The 19,105-nt window shown below is 38.5% G+C and overlaps 1 protein-coding gene across 10 annotated transcripts in view; it reads left to right on the forward strand.

The window, feature by feature from the left end:
• The first annotated feature begins 1,868 nt into the window (after positions 1 to 1,868).
• Positions 1,869 to 19,105, forward strand: part of RALGAPA1 (Ral GTPase activating protein catalytic subunit alpha 1) — a 131,221-nt gene continuing 113,984 nt past the window's right edge. For 6 of the 10 annotated variants that reach the window (XR_002466544.3, XM_021542694.3, XM_021542697.3 and 3 more), the window contains exons 1-7: positions 1,869 to 2,253; positions 13,268 to 13,378; positions 13,862 to 13,911; positions 15,289 to 15,346; positions 15,996 to 16,039; positions 16,933 to 17,110; positions 18,656 to 18,771. Coding sequence is in view for 9 of the 10 variants with exons in the window: in XM_021542694.3 (XP_021398369.1) it covers positions 2,148 to 2,253; positions 13,268 to 13,378; positions 13,862 to 13,911; positions 15,289 to 15,346; positions 15,996 to 16,039; positions 16,933 to 17,110; positions 18,656 to 18,771 (663 nt within the window). In the remaining variant the exon portion in view is untranslated. The remainder of the gene's footprint in view (positions 2,254 to 13,267; positions 13,379 to 13,861; positions 13,912 to 15,288; positions 15,347 to 15,995; positions 16,040 to 16,932; positions 17,111 to 18,655; positions 18,772 to 19,105) is intronic. The other 4 variants (XM_021542703.3, XM_021542706.3, XM_021542708.3 and 1 more) reach the window with 2 other exon arrangements.

The raw sequence follows: 19,105 nt of genomic DNA on the forward strand, positions 1-19,105 counted from the left end.
CAGGCTTGATGACAGCTCACAGAAGGAGGGAATTAAGTTCTGCAGCATTTGTCTACAGTACTCCTCTAAAAGTTCAGTTACACTTAGTTATGACAGTACCCTTGCATCTGGACAGAAATATTTTAAAAGTTCTTTCTTCAGAGTGGAAATGCGAAGAATTGGGCACAGTCGTAGCAGCCTGCAATGCAGCAGAATCTAACCTCTGCCTAACTAATCCTGCTCTTTTCTAAACTTGTCCTTCATGCATATTCAAAGAACCAAAGTCACATGCTTCAAAGTCAAGCCTTTGCAAGATCAAGGCTTCTCCAGTGCACAGAACATGCCCTTCCTGCCCGGTGTGCCTGCACAAGGAGGTTTTCTATAGGAGCCATTATTATCTTGGTTAACACCACTCCCTCCTGCCATTTAATATTTTAGTGATGTCTTTATTATTTTTAATCTTCTCTTGAGTTAAAGATCTAAAAATTAATGGAAAAACAAGCAAATTATCCAACAAAAAGATATCTCAAAGATTTTCAATGTGCAGAATTGTGTTTAGAATTAATGAAATTTAGAAAACAAAGCACATAAATCAATGTATCATTGTCAGATCTTAGAGAGCTAATATGTACTTATTGTGTTATAGTAAACTAAATAATTGTAATACTAACTGTTACCTAACATTGCTAATCTTCAGATCTCATTTACAGAGATGGTAGAATATTTGAAATGCTCTGAGGCAGACCACATAAGCAGGCAGACAACACTGAGTAACACTTGAGTCCCTCACTGATGCCCTGCTGACGTTCCCACTGCCCTTGTGCTTCTAACATTTACTGTTCATCATTATTTTAAACACTTGGGTTATGTTATTTATGTGACAGGTCTGTAAATGTTGAGAATTCTTTGAATTTTAAAACAAGCCTCAAATAACGAAATATATCCAATATTAAAAACTCCAGCTGTTCCAATCAGACTCTTAGCTCACAGAAGTGATCCTCAATCCAAAACAGAGAACCAGTGACTGCTTAAAAATGTCCAAGCAAAGAGATAGTGGAAAGAATCCTAAATGATACACAGCAGATGTCTTTTGGAAAGTCCATGAATTCTCTATCTCATGAATGCAAACAAACTCTTAGGAGAAACTTGGGACTTTTTTAATGCTAGTAACTCAATCCTCAGCAAGAGTTGATATGGCACCTTATCCATTTTCCTGGCTGTTGCTGGCCTTGCTGTGAGGTTGTGCATGGTGGGACCGAGCCAAACGTGTTCTCTTGAGCTCATTTGGCTTTGATGTAGGAGCAGAAGGGGCATGACCATCCTTAGAGAGCACAGAAGAAATGAGGATGCCTCAACCCTTCGTGCAGGACCCAGATGTGCCTGATGGTTCGGTCTCGATGCCAGCAGTGCAGCTGAAGGCGCAGGCAGTGCAATCGGGGAGAAGCAACTTTGGGCAGGAGCTCGGCATGAGGAGTTGCAGCACTTTGAGGATCGGTGTGGAAAGAGGAACTATGAGACACATCATTGCTGGTTGCACAACTGAGGCTTGAGTAGAAGGTTTGGAGTCGCTGCCGTGGTGAATACGGTCCTCACCTGGATTTTAATTCCTTACTGCAGTGTCTCTGTACAGCCAGAGTAGCTGTGTAATGGGATAACTTAACACTTTGCTTACAAACAGCAGAAGCACAGTTCCCTACCCCAGTTACTGTTGCCGAGCTGCGCAGAGGATCCTGCAGCGGGTCCCCAGATGCCCTGCTCCGCCGCCGGCTCTCCGCGCCCGGCCGGGGCTGCGGGGGAGCGCGGGCGGCGCGGCCGCGCCCGGCGCGCCCCGGAGGTGCGCGGGGCAGCGCCGCCGTGACGTCGCGACGCGGTTGCCATGGGGACGCCTGGGGTCGTACCTGACGGCTGTCGTGAAGCAGCGGGAGGAAAGCGAGGGAGGAAGGAGGGGGAGTCCAGGCCCGGCCCGGCCCGGCCCCCGGCCCGCGGGGAGTTGGCTCCGCGCCGCGCCCCGCCGCCCTCGCCGCATCGCAGTCCGAGTCGGGAGGAGGAGGCGGAGGCGGCGCTGCCGCCCCTGGCTATGTAGGGGCCCCAGAGCGGGCAGATCCGGAGGCCGCTGTCCGCCTCTGGAGCTCGGCGCCGGGGCCGGGCCCGAGGCCGGGCCCGGCGGGATGTTTTCCAAGAAGCCGCACGGGGACGTGCGGAAATCCACGCAGAAGGTGCTGGACACCCGCAAGGACCCACTCACCCGACTCAAGCACCTCCGCGTCCTTATCGGTGAGGCGGCCGGGAGGGGGGAAGGGAGCGGGTCGGCCGGGCCGCGAGTCCCGGCGTGGGAAAGACCGGGAATTCGGAATTATCATCTGGGCGCTGGGGCAGGAGGCGGACTCGGGGCTCGGCCCGGGCGAGAAAACCCACCGGGCGAGCGGGGGAAGACCCCTGCCCGGCATGGCGGGGCGAGACTGCAGCAGCAGTGTGCCGGGGGCTGCAGGACCCCGCGGGATGCTTCGCTCGGCGCTTTTGTACTGAGACACGGACCTTTCCATCGGAAGGTGGAATAGCTTTGGGAACTGTGCAGGGAGGCGAAAAAGTGGTGTTCTTCCCATGTGAATTATGCTGTAGAATACACAAAGTGCTAAGTTGCTGCGCATGAATAAAAGTGTCTGGCGAACGCAAATAGTGCCTGTAACTCCTGTCTTACAGTAACAATTTATATTTGTGTACATTTTCAAGGTAAGAGCTACAGTAGTAAGTGCTCACTAGCGTAGATGTGAATGAGCTTCTATACAGTCAGATTTAAAACACTTTTGGTTTGCTAGTTGGTAAAGGAGGACACACAAGCCCTGAAGGGCGGCCGCAGTTGCATGTGAACTGCCATTTAACCTGACCAGTGAATTAGAAATTGTGATTACACGGCATAATTGCCTAATGAAAAAAAAAAAACCAAAACCAGGGGGAAACAAAAACAAACCTAGTTAACCATTCCAAGATACCTGTTAGTTGCATGTGTTTGTAAAAATCTAAGTCATTGTCATGGAGCTGTCCTTGAAAAAAGAAGCTTTCTCTGGAGTATCTTTTGGGCGCTTCAGTCCTGCAAATGTGTGTGTTGCTTCTGACAGTTTATCAACACGTGAACAGGGCTGGGTCAAGGGCAATTGCATTCCGTGTTTAGCACAGAATGCTGAATGGATTATTTTGGCTTCTGCCCACAGTCTGGTGGTATTTATGTATCTTGTCCTCCAAAGCTGGATTTTTTCCTTTCAAAGGAAAACGGCTATTGCTCTCTTGTTTTGTATTGGTGTTTAAAGGAACAGGTGTTCCCATGTTGCACCATCTGCTGCTTCATGAGTTATTTTATGCAACATAGTAATTATCTAGACTTGAAATGGAGAATAGTTGTGCAGCTATCTAAGTGACTTCAGAAGTCAGATGCATCCCCTTGCATCACGCAGAATGTACCGCTCTTCCTAACTAGCTGTATTGGGCCAGCTGTGGCTTGCTCTCTGTTGGTTTTTAGCTACTTCCTCAGTTGAAACATAAGAGGAAAAACCATTCTAAAGAAACTAAGTACCTCTGAATTCAGATTTCCTGGCTAAAGTATATTGAATATTTCTAGTTTTGCTTTAGTCTGCAAAACATTCTTAAATGTTTTTGATATGATCTGTTCTAAATTTTGCATTTATGTTGCTTGCAATTTATTTACAATATTTTTTTTTTCTTCAGCTTTCTTAATAATTGGATGACTTCTGTAAGTTGCAAGCCATAAGCTATGTCAAGCAGACATTCTTATCTAATCTAAGGTTTCTGTTTACTGGCTGTAGGACAGACTAAATTTGCTGGGGATGTTTTCATGTCCTCGTCCCCTCCCATTGTGTGTATCTCAGCTGTTGAAGCACAGCTCCCATCATCCATTTTCCAAGTTTGTGAGAACACAGGGTGTGAGTCACTGTGTAATTAGGGAAAGGTGGAACAGTACTCTTCAGCTTTTCTGTTTTGGATACATCTACAAGTTTTTGTCATTATTTTGTCAGATATTCTTAGGTGCATGAGATACAAAAACAAAGCCTCTTTTTAGGGCAGAAGAGTAAGGTATTTCCATACATATTCCCACTGTAGGGCACGAGAAGTATACAGCAGATTATTTGAAGTCTGTCTTCTGGTGTGGTCACCTCCTTGCCTTAATCCTTTCTCTGCTGCCTCAAGTGGCTTCCAAAACATAAGTTCTGTGCCCTTTCTTCTGCAGTTCTTTCTTTGACTAATCTTCAGAACCAGATTAAAAATAATTAAGGTGACATGTAAGACAGACTGGTTCCTGAGGTGGCTTCTGATGTAGGCACCATCCCACAGCTTGAGCAGTGAAGTACTGCACATTTTGTCCTCAGTGACCATATTCTCCCAGAATAATAACTGCCATATTTCCCATGTGTTCAGGGGAGCTATGTTAGCTATTGCCAACAAACTGTCTGAGGGGATAGGGCAAGAAATCTCAGGTCAGTTATGTTCAGCATCTTCCTGAAGGAAAAATTATTTATTTTGTTTATTGCTCTTAGCCTCTGCACACTGGTGACTGAAAGACTATCTGGAAGAGAATTTTCTGCAGTTTCACATCCAGGAGAAGGAGAAAATTTTCTATTGTTCTTTAATTTGAAATACTTTCAGTAGACCTTCCAGGTGTATTGGACCAGATTTTTTTTTTTTTTTTTTTTTAGCTATACGTTTTAGTCTTTGGTCAACAACAATAAACAGGTATGGCCTTGGTTTCATGGTTACGACGAGGAAAGGGAGTATTAGTTCATTTTTCTGCTATTTTACCAAGGCACCCAAAGCAGCAGTTCTCCAGTAAGCCAAAATAATATAATAGTCATGAATAGAGGTGCCTGCTTGTGAAGTATAGACTGCTGGCTGTCTACTAGCCAAAGAGAAATCTCAAAAAATTAATTATGGTACAACACTGAGAGTTGCATCCTCCAAGGCAATAGTGTAAGTCATGCACCATATAGTCTAAAAATATTTAAATTAGTATAATGCCACTTTTAGTAAGGATCAGAAGATACTGAACAATATAAAGCACCTAATATGAAGCTAAATTGATTGATAGCACAAAGGCCTGTGACTTTTATTTTGAACAAATTAAGAGTAGTGTACATTAGATGGAATCTTTTAAATGTCTTTTACAAAATAGCTTAGAGTGCAGTGATTTGTATTCTTTTAGGAAAGTATCCTGCCATGGGTGGCAGCTCAGGTTAAATTTAGTAAAAAATGCAAATCAGTCTGCAAAAGAATATATGGATAATACTGTGTCTTTTGTGAAGCAGTGACATACCATTTTATCAAATATCATTGCAGCTTTAGGAGTCTCATTGCTATAGTTAATGTATAGAAGATTTAGATAGGGGAATGACTCAGATGAGGGTAAAACTTTAATGTGGAAAGACACTAAAAGCTTTAAAATTCCTTTGTATAGGGACAGGGGATGAAAAATACATAAACATATATGAAAAAGTATAGGAAATAACATTTATTAACATCTAATAACATCTAAGGCCTACCAAATTTGAAGTTACAAGAAATTATTTTTTGTCTTGGAAAGCACTTGAATGCTAGGCTAGTGATCAGTTATAGGAATGCTGGGGGGAAATGCATTTCTTGTCGTTTGGGTTTGGTTTTTGTTTTTTCTGTTTTATTTTTTTTCTGAAACTCTTTAGTAGATAACTGCTCTATGCCACTTCAGTCCAGTGTTCTGTCTCTGGTTCTCTGATCTGCTTCAGTTGGCTCCATTCAGCCTTTTTTTGTAAGTCGAGAACCAGAGAAAATTCTGTGAAATTCAAGTGACTAAATCAGAATTTATTAGATTATTTGTTAAAGTAAATATAATATATGACACATTTATGCATGTCACAAGTATAAGGTTTTTTTAGTAGAGGTTAAAGCCTTTAGGAGACTCTAAGTAGTAAGAAATATTATTCTTGCTTAGAAATGCTAAGAAGAATTGTAAAGATTGAAGTCTCATATCTTGAGACTTAGCAGTGTGTGAGCAAAGGTAATCTGCTTTTCATCATTATGTTGCTGCAGTATCTATCTTGAAGCAAATGTAACTATCTGGTTTCATAAAGTTTATTCTTTTGAAATGTATTTGTTTCTTCCCGTAGGGAAGTGTTTGCCCTACCCCACTCCATTTGGCTTTTTCTTCTCAGTTCTGGGGAGTGCCTGAGAGTCTTGTACAGTTCCCTGATGCTGATTTGGTCATTGTCTGAGTTTTTAGCAAACTGCTCTGCTGCCTTGTTTTCCTGTATGCTGGAAACGCTGTGACAGTTGTGTTTAGTGTGTGTGCCTGTGGTAGCTGGAGCATCCCAACCTGGAGCGGCAGTGTCAACCAGGATTCCCTTGGGGTCTGCAGGGCAGCGGCGGGGCCTTCCTGGAAGGAAGGCTGCAGTGGTGCAGGTGTGATCACTGAGGCTTCTCTAGCTGATGGAAGGGAGGCACGCTGTGTACCTTACAGAGTCAGGTATTGCCTGTACAATGATTTTCCAGAAAAAAATATCTCTACATATATATATATATATATTAGCAATCTCCAGTCAATTACCAGCTAATTGCAATTTTTAGGGTCATTAAAGTGGAAATAATATTTCATTATTCTTATCTATATGTGCACTGTTTGATCAGACTTCAACATCAAACTAAAATTCTATGATTTTTAAATGGTAATTTATAAAAGTTTGTGCTAGTAATCTTTCAAACATCAGATCTTGGATTTTATGTCCTTTTGCTAAAACAGTGCTTGGAGCATTCTATAAATAATTAAGACAGCTAGGTATGTTACCCTTCATAATGGCCTACTTAAACAATATTGACTTTTCATTTTGACATTAAATATGTTGGTGTTTGACTAAGCCTGTTGAATTTGAAGGTTCAGTCTGAATTTTTAAATGTATATATTTTTTTAAAAGCGGAAATCTCTAAATATTTAATGATTTCTGTAACATCCTACAGTATGCAAGCAAATCAAGTGAATCTATGGGTTCAAAATTTTCTTGTTAAGGCTGAATTCTTAAGACGCTTTCTTGTTGGGTTGGGGGTTTTTTCCCCTCTCCTTTTTCATTTTTTTGTAGAGTAGAAGTTACAGGTTTGTAATCTGTTAATCCAGAGTAAAGAAAAAAGGAATACATTGTTTCTCATGAATTATTTTATTTGCATCTAATATCTAAAACTACTCTTATCTCTGGAACCATGGAGAAAATACTTGCAAAATGCAAGAAAACAGTGTATCTAAAGTTTGGGGTGTTTGTATTATTGTTTTGTTTTGTTATTCTTGGTGATTGGTTAGCTCTGGACATCTCATGTAAATAGTCTTTGAAAGGGAAAAGTCAAATTACATAGGACAGAATGAAGTGGACTGCACTGGACATCCATTCTGATATATTGTTTAATATTAAACAATTCACTTAAACAGAGATTGCATTCGTTTAAAGGGATTTTAATTTTAGAAATCTATTTCACTGGCAGTTAGCCCTAATGCTTCAGCTGGATGGCATTCATTGGTGTTTCACATCATCAACTTCAGTCATAAATGAAAAATGTTTTATCATTGTTAAAGTGACAGCAAATGAGGAGCTACAACAAAAGTAGCTGCCTGGAGTTTTGGCAGATGTGCAAAGATTTTTTTTTTTTGCAAGAGTTGTAGATTTTTTTTTTCTTTCCCGGTTAGTCTAACCGCAGAGAACATGTCACTGCTCATGTAACTCAGGGATCTGGATGTGGATTGAATGCAGTGTAAAGACTCCATGTTCTGTCACTCTTGACTTAACCCTGAACAAGTTATGTTTTGGTCAGGAGCAGAGGGGGAAGATTTACTCTGCTTTACTATTTTGACTAGTACTACACTCGACTTGCAGCGTTCAGCAGTGGCCATAGCGGCTGAATTGCAAGGCTGAGGGCTGGAGCCAGATCAAAGCCCCCGGGCAGACAAAAGGGAGGCTCTGACCACTTGGTTGCAAAGGAATGGTCTGTGTGGGTTTGGCTTTGACAGTTTGGAATTAAAATATGTGTATTGCTATGGAAGTGTTTGAAGTTGCTTAAATAAAAGCTTAAGTTCTGGAACACGTGTGAATTATTGTGGAAGTATTTCTTAAGAGTTTACGAGTGAAACTCTGAGTCTGCAAGCACCCATAGAGAATTCGCTTGGAAAGCTGTCAGCTGCTTCTGCTCATTCCTGTAGGGCACTGGTGTTCTACCAGTCTGTATGCAGATGATTGGTACTTATTAATTTGTGATTTTTAAAAAATATTTGTATCTAAAATATTGTGATCAGGAGTTCAGACTTGTCTGATGCAAAATAGAAGTCCATTATAAGATTTCTTTAAGTTATATTCCTTTTTCAATACCAAAACCTTCAAGAATATTTTCTTTGACAAAATTACCTTTTTTAAAAAAAAATGGTTTTGCTAAATAGCTGTTGATTAGCTCTGAAACAGTAAGGGCTATTTTGAAGCCTTTGTGTAATAGACTTGCATTTGTGGTCTGTTATCAGGGCTCTTTCACTTTGACAGTGTTAACTATGCCAGAGCCATCAGTTAGTTGCCGAGGTTTTCCACTTAACCTTTCTCAGTGACATGCTTTTCTATTCGTGACAGTCCCTATGTAACCAAATCTCTCTACTGTTTTGCTGTAAAGAAACCCTTAAATTTTTCAGCATGGAGAATTAAAAATTAATAAGTTTGATTATTCATTGAGGACATGGAAATCTTTGCTTTCTAGTGGCACCAGTTTGTTACAGGGGTTGATACTTACCGTGTCAGGCCATTGCAGGCCTCTGCTTTACAGAAATAGATCCCGAATTCTGGCCATCGTCCAGGTCATTGTTTGCTGCAGTTGTCAGATCGGGTTTTGGTAAGGGTGAGGGAAAGTGACTCAAGAGCCAGTAAGTCTTGCAATAAGACAGGATAATGTTTTCATTATACTAAGTGCTCTGACAGTTTTACATATACACATAGTATTCCATTCTGAAACTCTTAAAATAGAACATAAAATTAGCCACAGCTTAATCTGTAATAATGCAGACTATTTTCTTAAATTTCAGCAGTGCAGTGTGAACTGATGAAAGTTCTTTTCAGAAAAGTTAAAATATATGTCTAAAATCTGTTTTGGCAGGGTTTGTTTTGTTTTAAGGAGAAAATGACATGTAAGCACAAAGAGACAAAATACTGTGTGAAATTAAAATATTGTAAAGCAAGTAAGCTAGAGCTTTTCCGCAAGGACAGAACTTTAAAGGTAAACAATTAAAATATCAAACTTAAAACAAACCCCGCCAAAACAAAACAAAATTTTAAAAAGCACCGTTGAACAGAGTTAGTATGGAGATCAAATTTGTACCAGTTCTTAAATTACAAAAAATTATTAAGGAAAAAATAGCAAAGATCTATGTTTCTTGCTGTTGTAAAGTGTGAAGAAAACTCCATTTTCTTGACAAATAGCTTTCATGAAGTGCTGAAAATCAGGATTTTAGTTTACTGGAACTATGCTTTGTATAGTAGAAACTTCAGTTTTTACCTCCCTTTGGAATACAGTAGTATCCCGTTTTTCCCTTTCACATTCTGAGGAACTTTTCCAACTACTTTATATGGTGCCAGATGTATTTCTGAGTCCTTCCCTCCTCCCAGTTTGGACATAGAAACAAGAACACAAGGAGTACATTAGTTTGTGTTAGTTACATGATCTGTGGTAGAAGAATATAAAGTTCTTTTGTTTAAAATTTAAAAATAGGAATGTATTGGAAGTTGTAGAGGAAAGTCCATTTCTGTTTAATCCCACTTCACATAAAAAAAAAAAAAAAGATATGTGTTTCTTCTTAAAAAGACAAAATATTTAAGTAGCTGAAGCAGAGGAACAACTTCCTGCAATTCCCAGTTCAGAGCTGTCTGAAAAGGATATGCTGCTTGTAGAGAAAATTACTTTTACCTCTATGCAACATGAATGATACTTTGAGAGAGCATAGAGAAGAGACAGTGAGATGGTGTTGGAGAAAATGGTTATGACATGAAAGTTGAAGAGCAGTTTGTTTAGCTGATGACAAGGATAGAAGTAAACTGAATATTTTAGAGACATTAGGAAAAAAAAACTAAATCCTTAATTAAGGAAGAAAGCTATAACAGCAGTATGTAACTGGAAGTTTTAATGGTACAGTAATTAAGGAGAGCAGTATTATTTCCATGTATTACTCGTGTGTATTGTGTTCAGCATAGAGGTAGCTGTGAAAGGGAATGATGTGTTCAGGTGGCCAGATCAAGCCCTCTTAAGGTGTACATAATTATCTCCATGCTGTATCTGATATTTTTTGCCCTTCTTCTTGCCATAATTCACGTCAGGGTATTCCTAATGAATTTCAAACTTCTCAACAAATGCAAGGTTCCATATTTTTGCACCAGCAGCTTTCTGAATCACTATAGGTGTCCTTTGATCATGAGCAGATGTTCCCTTTTGCTGTAGGTGGCAAACCTGTCAGATGAACAACTGTTTTCCCTCCCTTAGGAGGAAAGCTAGTTTTCAGCATTAACAAAAGGAGTTAGTGGGCTTTTAAAAAAGTATTATTTTCAGATAATAAAAGAATAAAATTATCAATAAATAAAATGTTGTATTTTCTTCTATCTTAAGCAATAGTATTTATTACAGAATACAGTTGTTGTTAACTGGTTTCAATTTTTAAAACTTGCTTTTGATTTTGCTATCAAGTGTAGTAATCTTGGAAAGGAATCAGAGTGAACTGCATTTGCTATAGAAATTGCAAAGTCAAGGAATTTTTTACTCTCCTCCTACTCTTGCAAGCTAAAAATGTATTTTGAAGGTATGCTTTTAATGTTTATTGAGTATTAGTGGTAATAATACAGGTCTACCACTGCTCCTTCAAGCATTTTTTGAAGTGTTTGACACATTTTTCTTAAATAAATCCAAAACAAACAAACAAAAAAATTTTAAAAGGACAAACTTCTGAAGTTCCACTTCACCTTCTGCTGAAAGGCAGAGTGTCTTTCCACAGTACCAGCTGTGCATATGCAATTATGTGGCAAAATGACAGCCACTGTTCAGCTGGTTATGTAGACAAGCCTTCAGTTTGTTACCTGAAGAATTTAGGAATAGTGTCTCCAAAAATTACTGACTGTTGTGTTGAGATTGAGTGTTTAAAAGAATACATTTGGTTTAGGCATTTGGGATTTTTTCTGTTGGTCTGCTTCAGTTGACCCATGTCTGAGGGAAGAATGAGAGGTGTTTCAGGAAACAAAACATTTAACATGCCTGCAAAAATGCAGCATTCCTGTGTTTTGATTGGAAGAGACCCTGTTTAACTACTTCCTATCCCTTTAATATTTAGAATTAGTATTTTCTGCAGCTTTGCATTGAGTGAACTATTCCACTGCTGTCTACATGCAATCCCTGTACAGTCCTATAAACATATGGGCTACAAGATATCTTCTGTCACCATTCTTTCTCCTGAAAGCCTCAATCCTTGCTTTCTTTTTTTTCTTCAATCCTTCCATCTCAAACTCTTGATTTTTCTTCCAGTATTTTCTTGTCCCTAGCCTAGGACTCACTTAGGGCTCTGTCCATGAGTGGAAGTGGTTATAATGGTAGTGCCTATGCTCTAGTCATAGTTCCATTTCGTGTGCATTTCCCTGAGGAAATGAAAATCATCATTTAGCCTGTTTGAAGTGGAATTGGTTTTTGTTGTCCTTTATCATTTGCATCTCTGACCTGTAGCAGTTCAGCTGCTGAACTGTAGGTGGTGTGGCAGTTTCTGCAAACTCGGGGGTTTGGTCAGGCTGCTGCTCTGGACTGCTGTTTATTCCTGCTGAGCTGCCTTGCTTGAGGGTTGATCTTGGATGCTGATATAGCACTATCTACTCCAAGAGCACCCTGGCTCTACTACAGTCATTATGCAAGATGTTGGCAGAATGCTGTGATACAGCAAAAATTAAATCTGTGTTGGAAACTTTTTTAAACAAAATTTATGTCAAAATTGAGTTAATAGTCCTCTAGAGCTATATAAGAAAGCATAACTGAAAATACACCATGCTTTTGGCTATTCTTTCAGTTCATTGTTCCTGACTTTATACTCTACCATTTGTATATCAAATTATGTGAGATGATAAAGATTGATGTAATTCTAAAAAGGATTAAAAACTGTGGTCCAATATAGAATTAGAAGGAGCTTTTTAGAATATATATACACACAGTGAAAGAGGGTGTTTCAGTGTATACAGCTGGTGAATGAATATAAAGGTTTTGTTTGCCTCACCTTTCTTCATGTTTTGTTTTTGTTTGTTACACATCAGTATTCTGAAAGAGGAGCGTTTTGTCATTTAAAATGCTGTCTTCCTCTGTGCTTCCATGGTATTGTTTTGTCCACCTAGTTTCTCAAGTCTTATGTAGTTGCATAACAGGACAGGGAGTGTCTAGATAGTGTGTACTAAAGGCTTGATTGTTTAAAGTGATCACTTTGAAATTAATCTAGATAAATCACTGTGTATTTCTTTATCGGGAATTTGCAGAAGACCATCTATAGGGTTGTGGGAAGAGAGTCTGGAAAGCTTCCTGGGGTACACAAGTAAGCACATTCCCCTATACTTATAGTGATGTTTCTGCCTCAGGGTATCCCTGAGATCCCATCTTCTGATTTCCCTAGACCACACAATCAAAGGAGTGTCAGGGACCGAGCCAGACTAGAAAGTAATGTGTATCTTGGAACTTGGAGGGAGTAAGAAGGCAACAGTGGGAATCCAGTGCTGCTGTTTGCATCCTCCCAGTTTATCTATCTAAAGAGCAGATGTGTTCCTCGCTTAACATCCTTCTTTCTTTCTTTAGTACCCTTAGTTGTGCTTAGTAATTGCAGTTGGAGATTGTGATGTTCTTTCTGTTGTAGAGTTTGGGCCGTGTCATGAGCTTTAGTTCTATTAAATTAACAATTGAAACCAGATTAATCTGTACAGTGCTAGTTCTGATGGAATTAGGGTTCATGACTGGCATTTGTTGGCATTACTGTCATGCAAACAATGGGTGTGCAAGAAGATGCTGCTTTCTGTTTTAAAATTCACTAGGCACTTATGGCATGCCATGCTGAATTTCATTAGCCTCAGTGTAAAGAGTGAAAACTTCAATAGTTTCTTTAATTAGTTATTTATTTTAAAAACAGTATATTTTCTTTTGAATATCTTCAGTTCTTACTGCTGGATAATGGTATGTAATGGTTGACTCTGAATATTTGAAATAAATATAATAAATGTTTTGTTCTGTTTTTCAGACAATGCAGAATCAATTGATCTCAAACAGTTTTTCGACGTACATTTTTCACATATATATTATGTGTTCTTTGAAAACTTTGTGACTATTGAAGTGGGTCTTAAACAAAAAGGTAAGTATTTCAGACAGAACTTTTTTTGTCTTGATGCTTGTGTCTTTGTTATGAAATAAAGCATGATGCTAAAAACAAAGCTCTGTGTGGTCACAAATGACATTATCCATGTAGAAATATGTCTAAGGACTAACTTTGCAAGTGAAGGGAGAGCAGTGAGAGATGCATTCAAGTGGAGGTGATGTTCTCCGATGACTGTGTTCACCCTTTTGCAAAGTGAGGATTCTTAAGGTGTTATACTTTATATTCTGCAGAATTAGTCTTTAACAAGAGAATGTGTAACTTAATCTCTCCCAGTTGTGGATGCCTTAATAGGAAGTTATGCAAATTGTCGCTGCTATAAACTGTATTTGTGGAGTATAATTTTTATTTTGAAGAAGCAATGCAAAGTTATGGTTGTACAAAGACATTTAAGGATCTTTGTTTTCATAATGAAACTGCATTTTATATTTAACAATTTTAACTATTTATTTTTGCAACTAGGTCACAAGTCTCAGAGAGAAGAATTGGATTCTATTCTTTTTATTTTTGAGGTGAGATATTTTCAGTATTTTTTGCTTTAAGTCCTATTATTCTACGGTCATCTGTAAGTACATTTTGCATTTAACTGCATTCCGTCTTACTTTTGCATAGAGCTGAATTTGTGTTTTGTTTTAAAAATAAAAGTTTGACTTGCAGTTTTGCAAGAAGATGTCTAAAGTGGAAAAAGATGTTTTTGTGTCTCTTGATAGTTGATTGCTCTTTGGTAGTGGTATTTCACCATCATATGTTATACACATTGAAATTTGTAGAAAGGTGATCTCTGTTTAGTCATGATATTTTTGACCTTTGGATTGCATGTTATCTCTGATTTTTCTCATAATAGATTGCTACTGCAGAATTCTTTTTTATAGATCCTTTTAAAAAATATTCATTATTTGAAAATTGCATTTCACAATATTCTTTCCAAAAGCATATCTTGACTTAATTAAGATGAATTAGACACTAATGAAATAATTTAATAAAATCAGAATGCTTATAAGCAGATACTATAGTTTAGAAATAGCTTAGAATGTCAAGTTTTTGTCTTTCCTTTTTGATGGAGGCTTCTAATTATAGAATAAGGATTGTGTTTCATAAAAATGTGCAAGACTAAAAGCTGATCAATGCTTATTACATGGTTGTATGCAAATTCAGTTGTTATTTATTTATTGGTGAGTTGTGTTCGTGGATGTGAAAGAGAGCTAGTTCATTTGTTCAGTAGTTCCTGCATAAAGGAATATTAGGTGATCTGTGCTTTGGAAGCAGTTGCACAGTGTGCTGGTGGGCCACAGCCAGGAAAAATCAGGTTATTTACAAGTTGCAAAGGCCTCTTAGTGTAAATGTTGCAAGTCTTACATGGCAGATTTGGAGTAACTAACTTGCTTCTTGTTTCTGGAGACGACCATTCTATTTGTAGAGGTCTTGTCTTCACTGTTTTCCTACAGTTCATTACCCCTCTGTTGAGAAGGCTGAAGCACATGTTTGCTTGTGCCACAGAGGCAAGTTGACAGCTGAACATCCTAACTGAAATCATAAGAAAGGTGAAATAACTTAATGCAATCTGTTGTGAACCAGAGCAACTGAGACAGACACTGGTCCTATTCCATTCCCTATGCTGTAAGCAGCAGTGTGTGTGAGAGAGCTAGCGGAGCCAGATGACCTGCAGTAACATCTGAAGTTTCCAGTGCAGGACTTACAGACGGGCTGTCAGAGCCTTTGGGCTTCTTAACATTATGAATGGGTCACCTTGAAAGGACAACAATGCTTCTAAAGAAAGCATTGTGGGAAATTTCAGCTTCTGATCTGTGGCCTTTGTGAAAGGGCTGTTTAGTCTTTCAAGAATGGTATCTGCAACAAACATCCTTGGGCTCTTTTTTTTTTTTTTATAGAAAATTTTACAGCTCCTTCCTGAAAGGATTCATCAGAGGTGGCAATTTCATAGTATTGGTAAGTTGATTTTCTCTCCCTCTCCCCCTCCCTCTCCCCCTCCCTCTCCCCCTCCCTCTCCCCCTCCCTCTCCCTCTCCCCCTCCCTCTCCCCCTCCCTCTTTCCTTAAAGCTTAAGTGGCTTAAACTTGGTCTAGAGAAATTTCCAAGCTAGGTGAAGGAAAATAAAAGAAACAGACAAAAAGCCCCGCTACTGTAATGAATACTCTTTTGTATAGATTCATATCTGGGAATATAGAAATAGAAGAGTGGCTGAAAAAAAAAAAAAAAGGACAGGTGAAAACTTTGGAGTTTTAAATATTTTTTTCCATATTTTCTTTCTTTTAGTAATGCATTTCAAAACTGACGTGTGGTATTTGTAACTAGTAAATGCAGATTTTTATGCATTGTGTTGACTTGATTTATTTTTAATGTACACATTTCAAAATCTTTGGGGAAAAATATTCTATGAGTAGGCTATGAGAGGTGATATTTGATTTTTTTTTTTCCTTCTGGCATTGAGTCAGTTGCTTGAAGGTATCAAGGTCACCAAGATTAAATTGGAGATTGCCAAGGACTTGTTTAAAAGTGGTTATCAAGTCTGACCGAGAACTCTGACATTTTACTTAATATAGAAATAACAAAAGCAAACAATTTTTTTTTTTTTTTAGGGTTAATTTTAAAGAAGCTTCTTCACACTGGAAATTCATTAAAGGTACTGCAAAAAGTTGCATGCAATTTTGTCTACAATACTTAAAAGTACAAATAAGAACATAAGGGCAAAATTTTACAGTAAAAACCCAGGAAAGAGAACTAGATCTTGACTTGTGTGTCCTAAAAGAATGACTTCAAATCATCAGCTTTATCTCAGTAAAGCTACTCACAGTAGGAATGTGTTTATGTAGTGTCGCCAGCAGTTTAAAGGATTTTGCATTAACAAAGTAGTAAGCATTACTGTTCATTGTTAGGGCAAGGAAGGTGATTTTGGGGCTCAGGCTACCTTGGAAGTGGAAGATTATGTATGTCAGGGAGGCCTGCTGGTGGGTAGAGTACTTTAAATAGTTGGGACAAAACAGCTGCACCACTCCTTTGTAAACCACCTGCAGGCTTCTCTGGTACCAAAATTCTCCAGTATGAGAGCTGGGAAGGGAGTGCTCTAGGACTCTATTACCTTTTTTGAAGGAGAAATGGAAGAAGGTAGAATTGGTCCTTCTGGTGCAGAAAGCTCGCTCACTCTATTGTTACAGTTAATGAATATATTTAGAAATTTTTTGTTGGTCTTTGTATTATCTGAAAAACTTATGTGGCATCTTGCAGTGGTGTAGTCAAGCAAGTGATTCGATGTGTTGGTTTTGTTCCTCTTCTTTCACAGAAACCACTGTGAGAAATTCTTTGAGGCAAACAGCAGTGAAGGTGCCAGGCTTGTCCTTGCATTTCATCAGGAGCAGCAGATGTGTTAGTTTTGCTCTGCTGATTGCTGGGGGTCATATTGTCTGTCCTCATTTTTTTTTTTATCTCTCCCCTTCTCCTTCTTCCTCCAGGACAAATGAAAATGCTTTTTTGTTTGTTCTGGCACAAGATAACTTATTCCATGTTTTTTCCTTTAAGATACGTCGAGAGGGTGTGCGTCTCTTTCTTTTGTGGCTGCAAGCACTTCAAAATAACTGTAGTAGAGAACAATTATGGATGTTTTCTTGCTTGATTCCTGGATTTTCATCACCACAATCTGAATATGGCCCCCGAACACTAGATAATCTCATTAATCCTCCCCTTAATGTCCAAGAAAGTAAGTAATTCAGTAATATTACTCAATTCTTGATGTAATTCAAATCTTGTCACAGACAAGGCAAGTTGAAGTAACTGACATACATACCCAGGGAGATAATGGAGCTGAATTGAGTTTCTTAGCAGCTTGTCAGGTTGTCTTCTGTAGCAATTTCTGTCTTTTTTGTTGTTTTTCAGAATCAGATGTTTTTTGTTGTTGTTGGGGTTTTTCCTTCCAAGTAGGTTACTGTAGCTTAATGCATAGGAGTGAAAATAAACTGACCAGTTGTGTATAATTCTTAAAAATTGCAAGAGGATCCTGCATCTACTGCAAACTTGCACAAGTGAATTCTGCTTGTGTTGAACACTTGCACTGGCTTTGTTCATAGTCCAGGGAGCAGGCTGTGCAAAGATGGCGTGGCCTTCAAGAGAATGCATGGTTGTTAGGCTAATGTGTACGACCAGGCAATTAAAGCTGTGGTATTCTTGCAAGTTGGAATCTTCAAAAAGGAACAGACTTTGTGAATTGCAAAACTTGATGCCTTAAAGGTTTGCATGAGTGGAAAAGCTTGAGCATTCTGAGATGAGGTTTTTGTTTGTTTTTGTTTTTTTAATGATAAGATCATTATCTTGGCCCTAATCAATAGAGCGAGGATGATCTTTCCCTTAAGATGATTCTTAGGGCTGCTTTTCCTTTGTACACTGTAGTATTAAGTGCCTTCTAACTCAATTTATTCACAATAGTGGGATTTGAAGTTCATTTATTAATGATTTGCAATTGGATGGGGTCTTTGAATGTAAGTGCAAACTGTGCATTCACATAAATGGGACTAAAAACTTCAACATTTTTCTCCTGAATGTTGTACTTCTTTCCATCTTCTCTTAGTATTTGAGTATTTTATTGATTGTAGAAGAGAGCAGTGTCTCCATGACTAGTAATGAAATTTGCTGGAACACAGCAGACAAATTTCATGGTAGGATAGCTCTGCAAGTAAAATTTTGCTACCTACTTAAACCCTTTTTTGGAGTTATCTTCTGAAATTCAAAGTGCAAAGATTGACATGTGAACATCTAACTACAGGAACTGGAAAAAAATCAACTCTGAACTAGCTTCGCTGTTGAGGCAAAGAAGGATACAGATAGTAAAACTTAAAGGAAATGTAACTGATTAACTGCTAAAGAGGAAAATGGTGAAAGATAGAAATAAAGATTTGGCATTTGTGTAGAGCAAGTGTTATACTATTGTATTGTATAGTATATTGTATTGTTTGCATAAATTCCAAAAGAAATTTTAAAAAATTTGGATTTCGCAGGTAGGTTCCAAAAGTGCATAGAGAAAACCTACTTACTGTGTGCTGTGCTTTTTATATGTGTAAAAAATTAGTTCCATGGTGGTTTAGATGGCAAAATTTCCTGATTTTCATTAATCTGTGGGTGGACTGTTTTACCTGTCTAAAGGCTGTCTCTGCTTGCTGCAGTGCATTTCTACTCTCATAACTTTGTAGATATTTACACATGAGGAGAAATAATCTAAATGTTAGATGTACTTCTATTTTTCTTTAAATAGCTCAAGTTACTCTAGAAGAAATCACTCCACTTGTTCCTCCACAATCAGGAGATAAAGGACAAGAAGATTTAACAAGCTATTTTTTAGAAGCACTTTTGAAATACATGGTAATTCAGGTACGTTCCATAATTTTCAAGCAAACAAGTGTGAAACGATTAACACCACTTTGTCCTTTACAGTAAGTTTTTTACTTGAAACACTGCAAATGTATATAAAAATGTTTTAAAGAGTCCTTCCTTGCCACTCTCTTTTTTGTAAAAAGCAAATTTTTTAGAAAAATGTTCCCTGTTCCCTTGTCTTCTGTGTGAAGATTCCTAGATCTTTTACCACAGGATCTTCCATCAGATTGCAGCAAATGGAGACAAAACAATACTTGTCAGTCACTTCTAGCAATACTGATTTCAGCTCCCTTCTCATTTTCATCTTTCCTTCCCTGTCCTTTTGTCTTCA

Source organism: Lonchura striata, chromosome 6, assembly GCF_046129695.1.
Source record: "Lonchura striata isolate bLonStr1 chromosome 6, bLonStr1.mat, whole genome shotgun sequence".
NCBI lineage: Eukaryota > Metazoa > Chordata > Aves > Passeriformes > Estrildidae > Lonchura > Lonchura striata.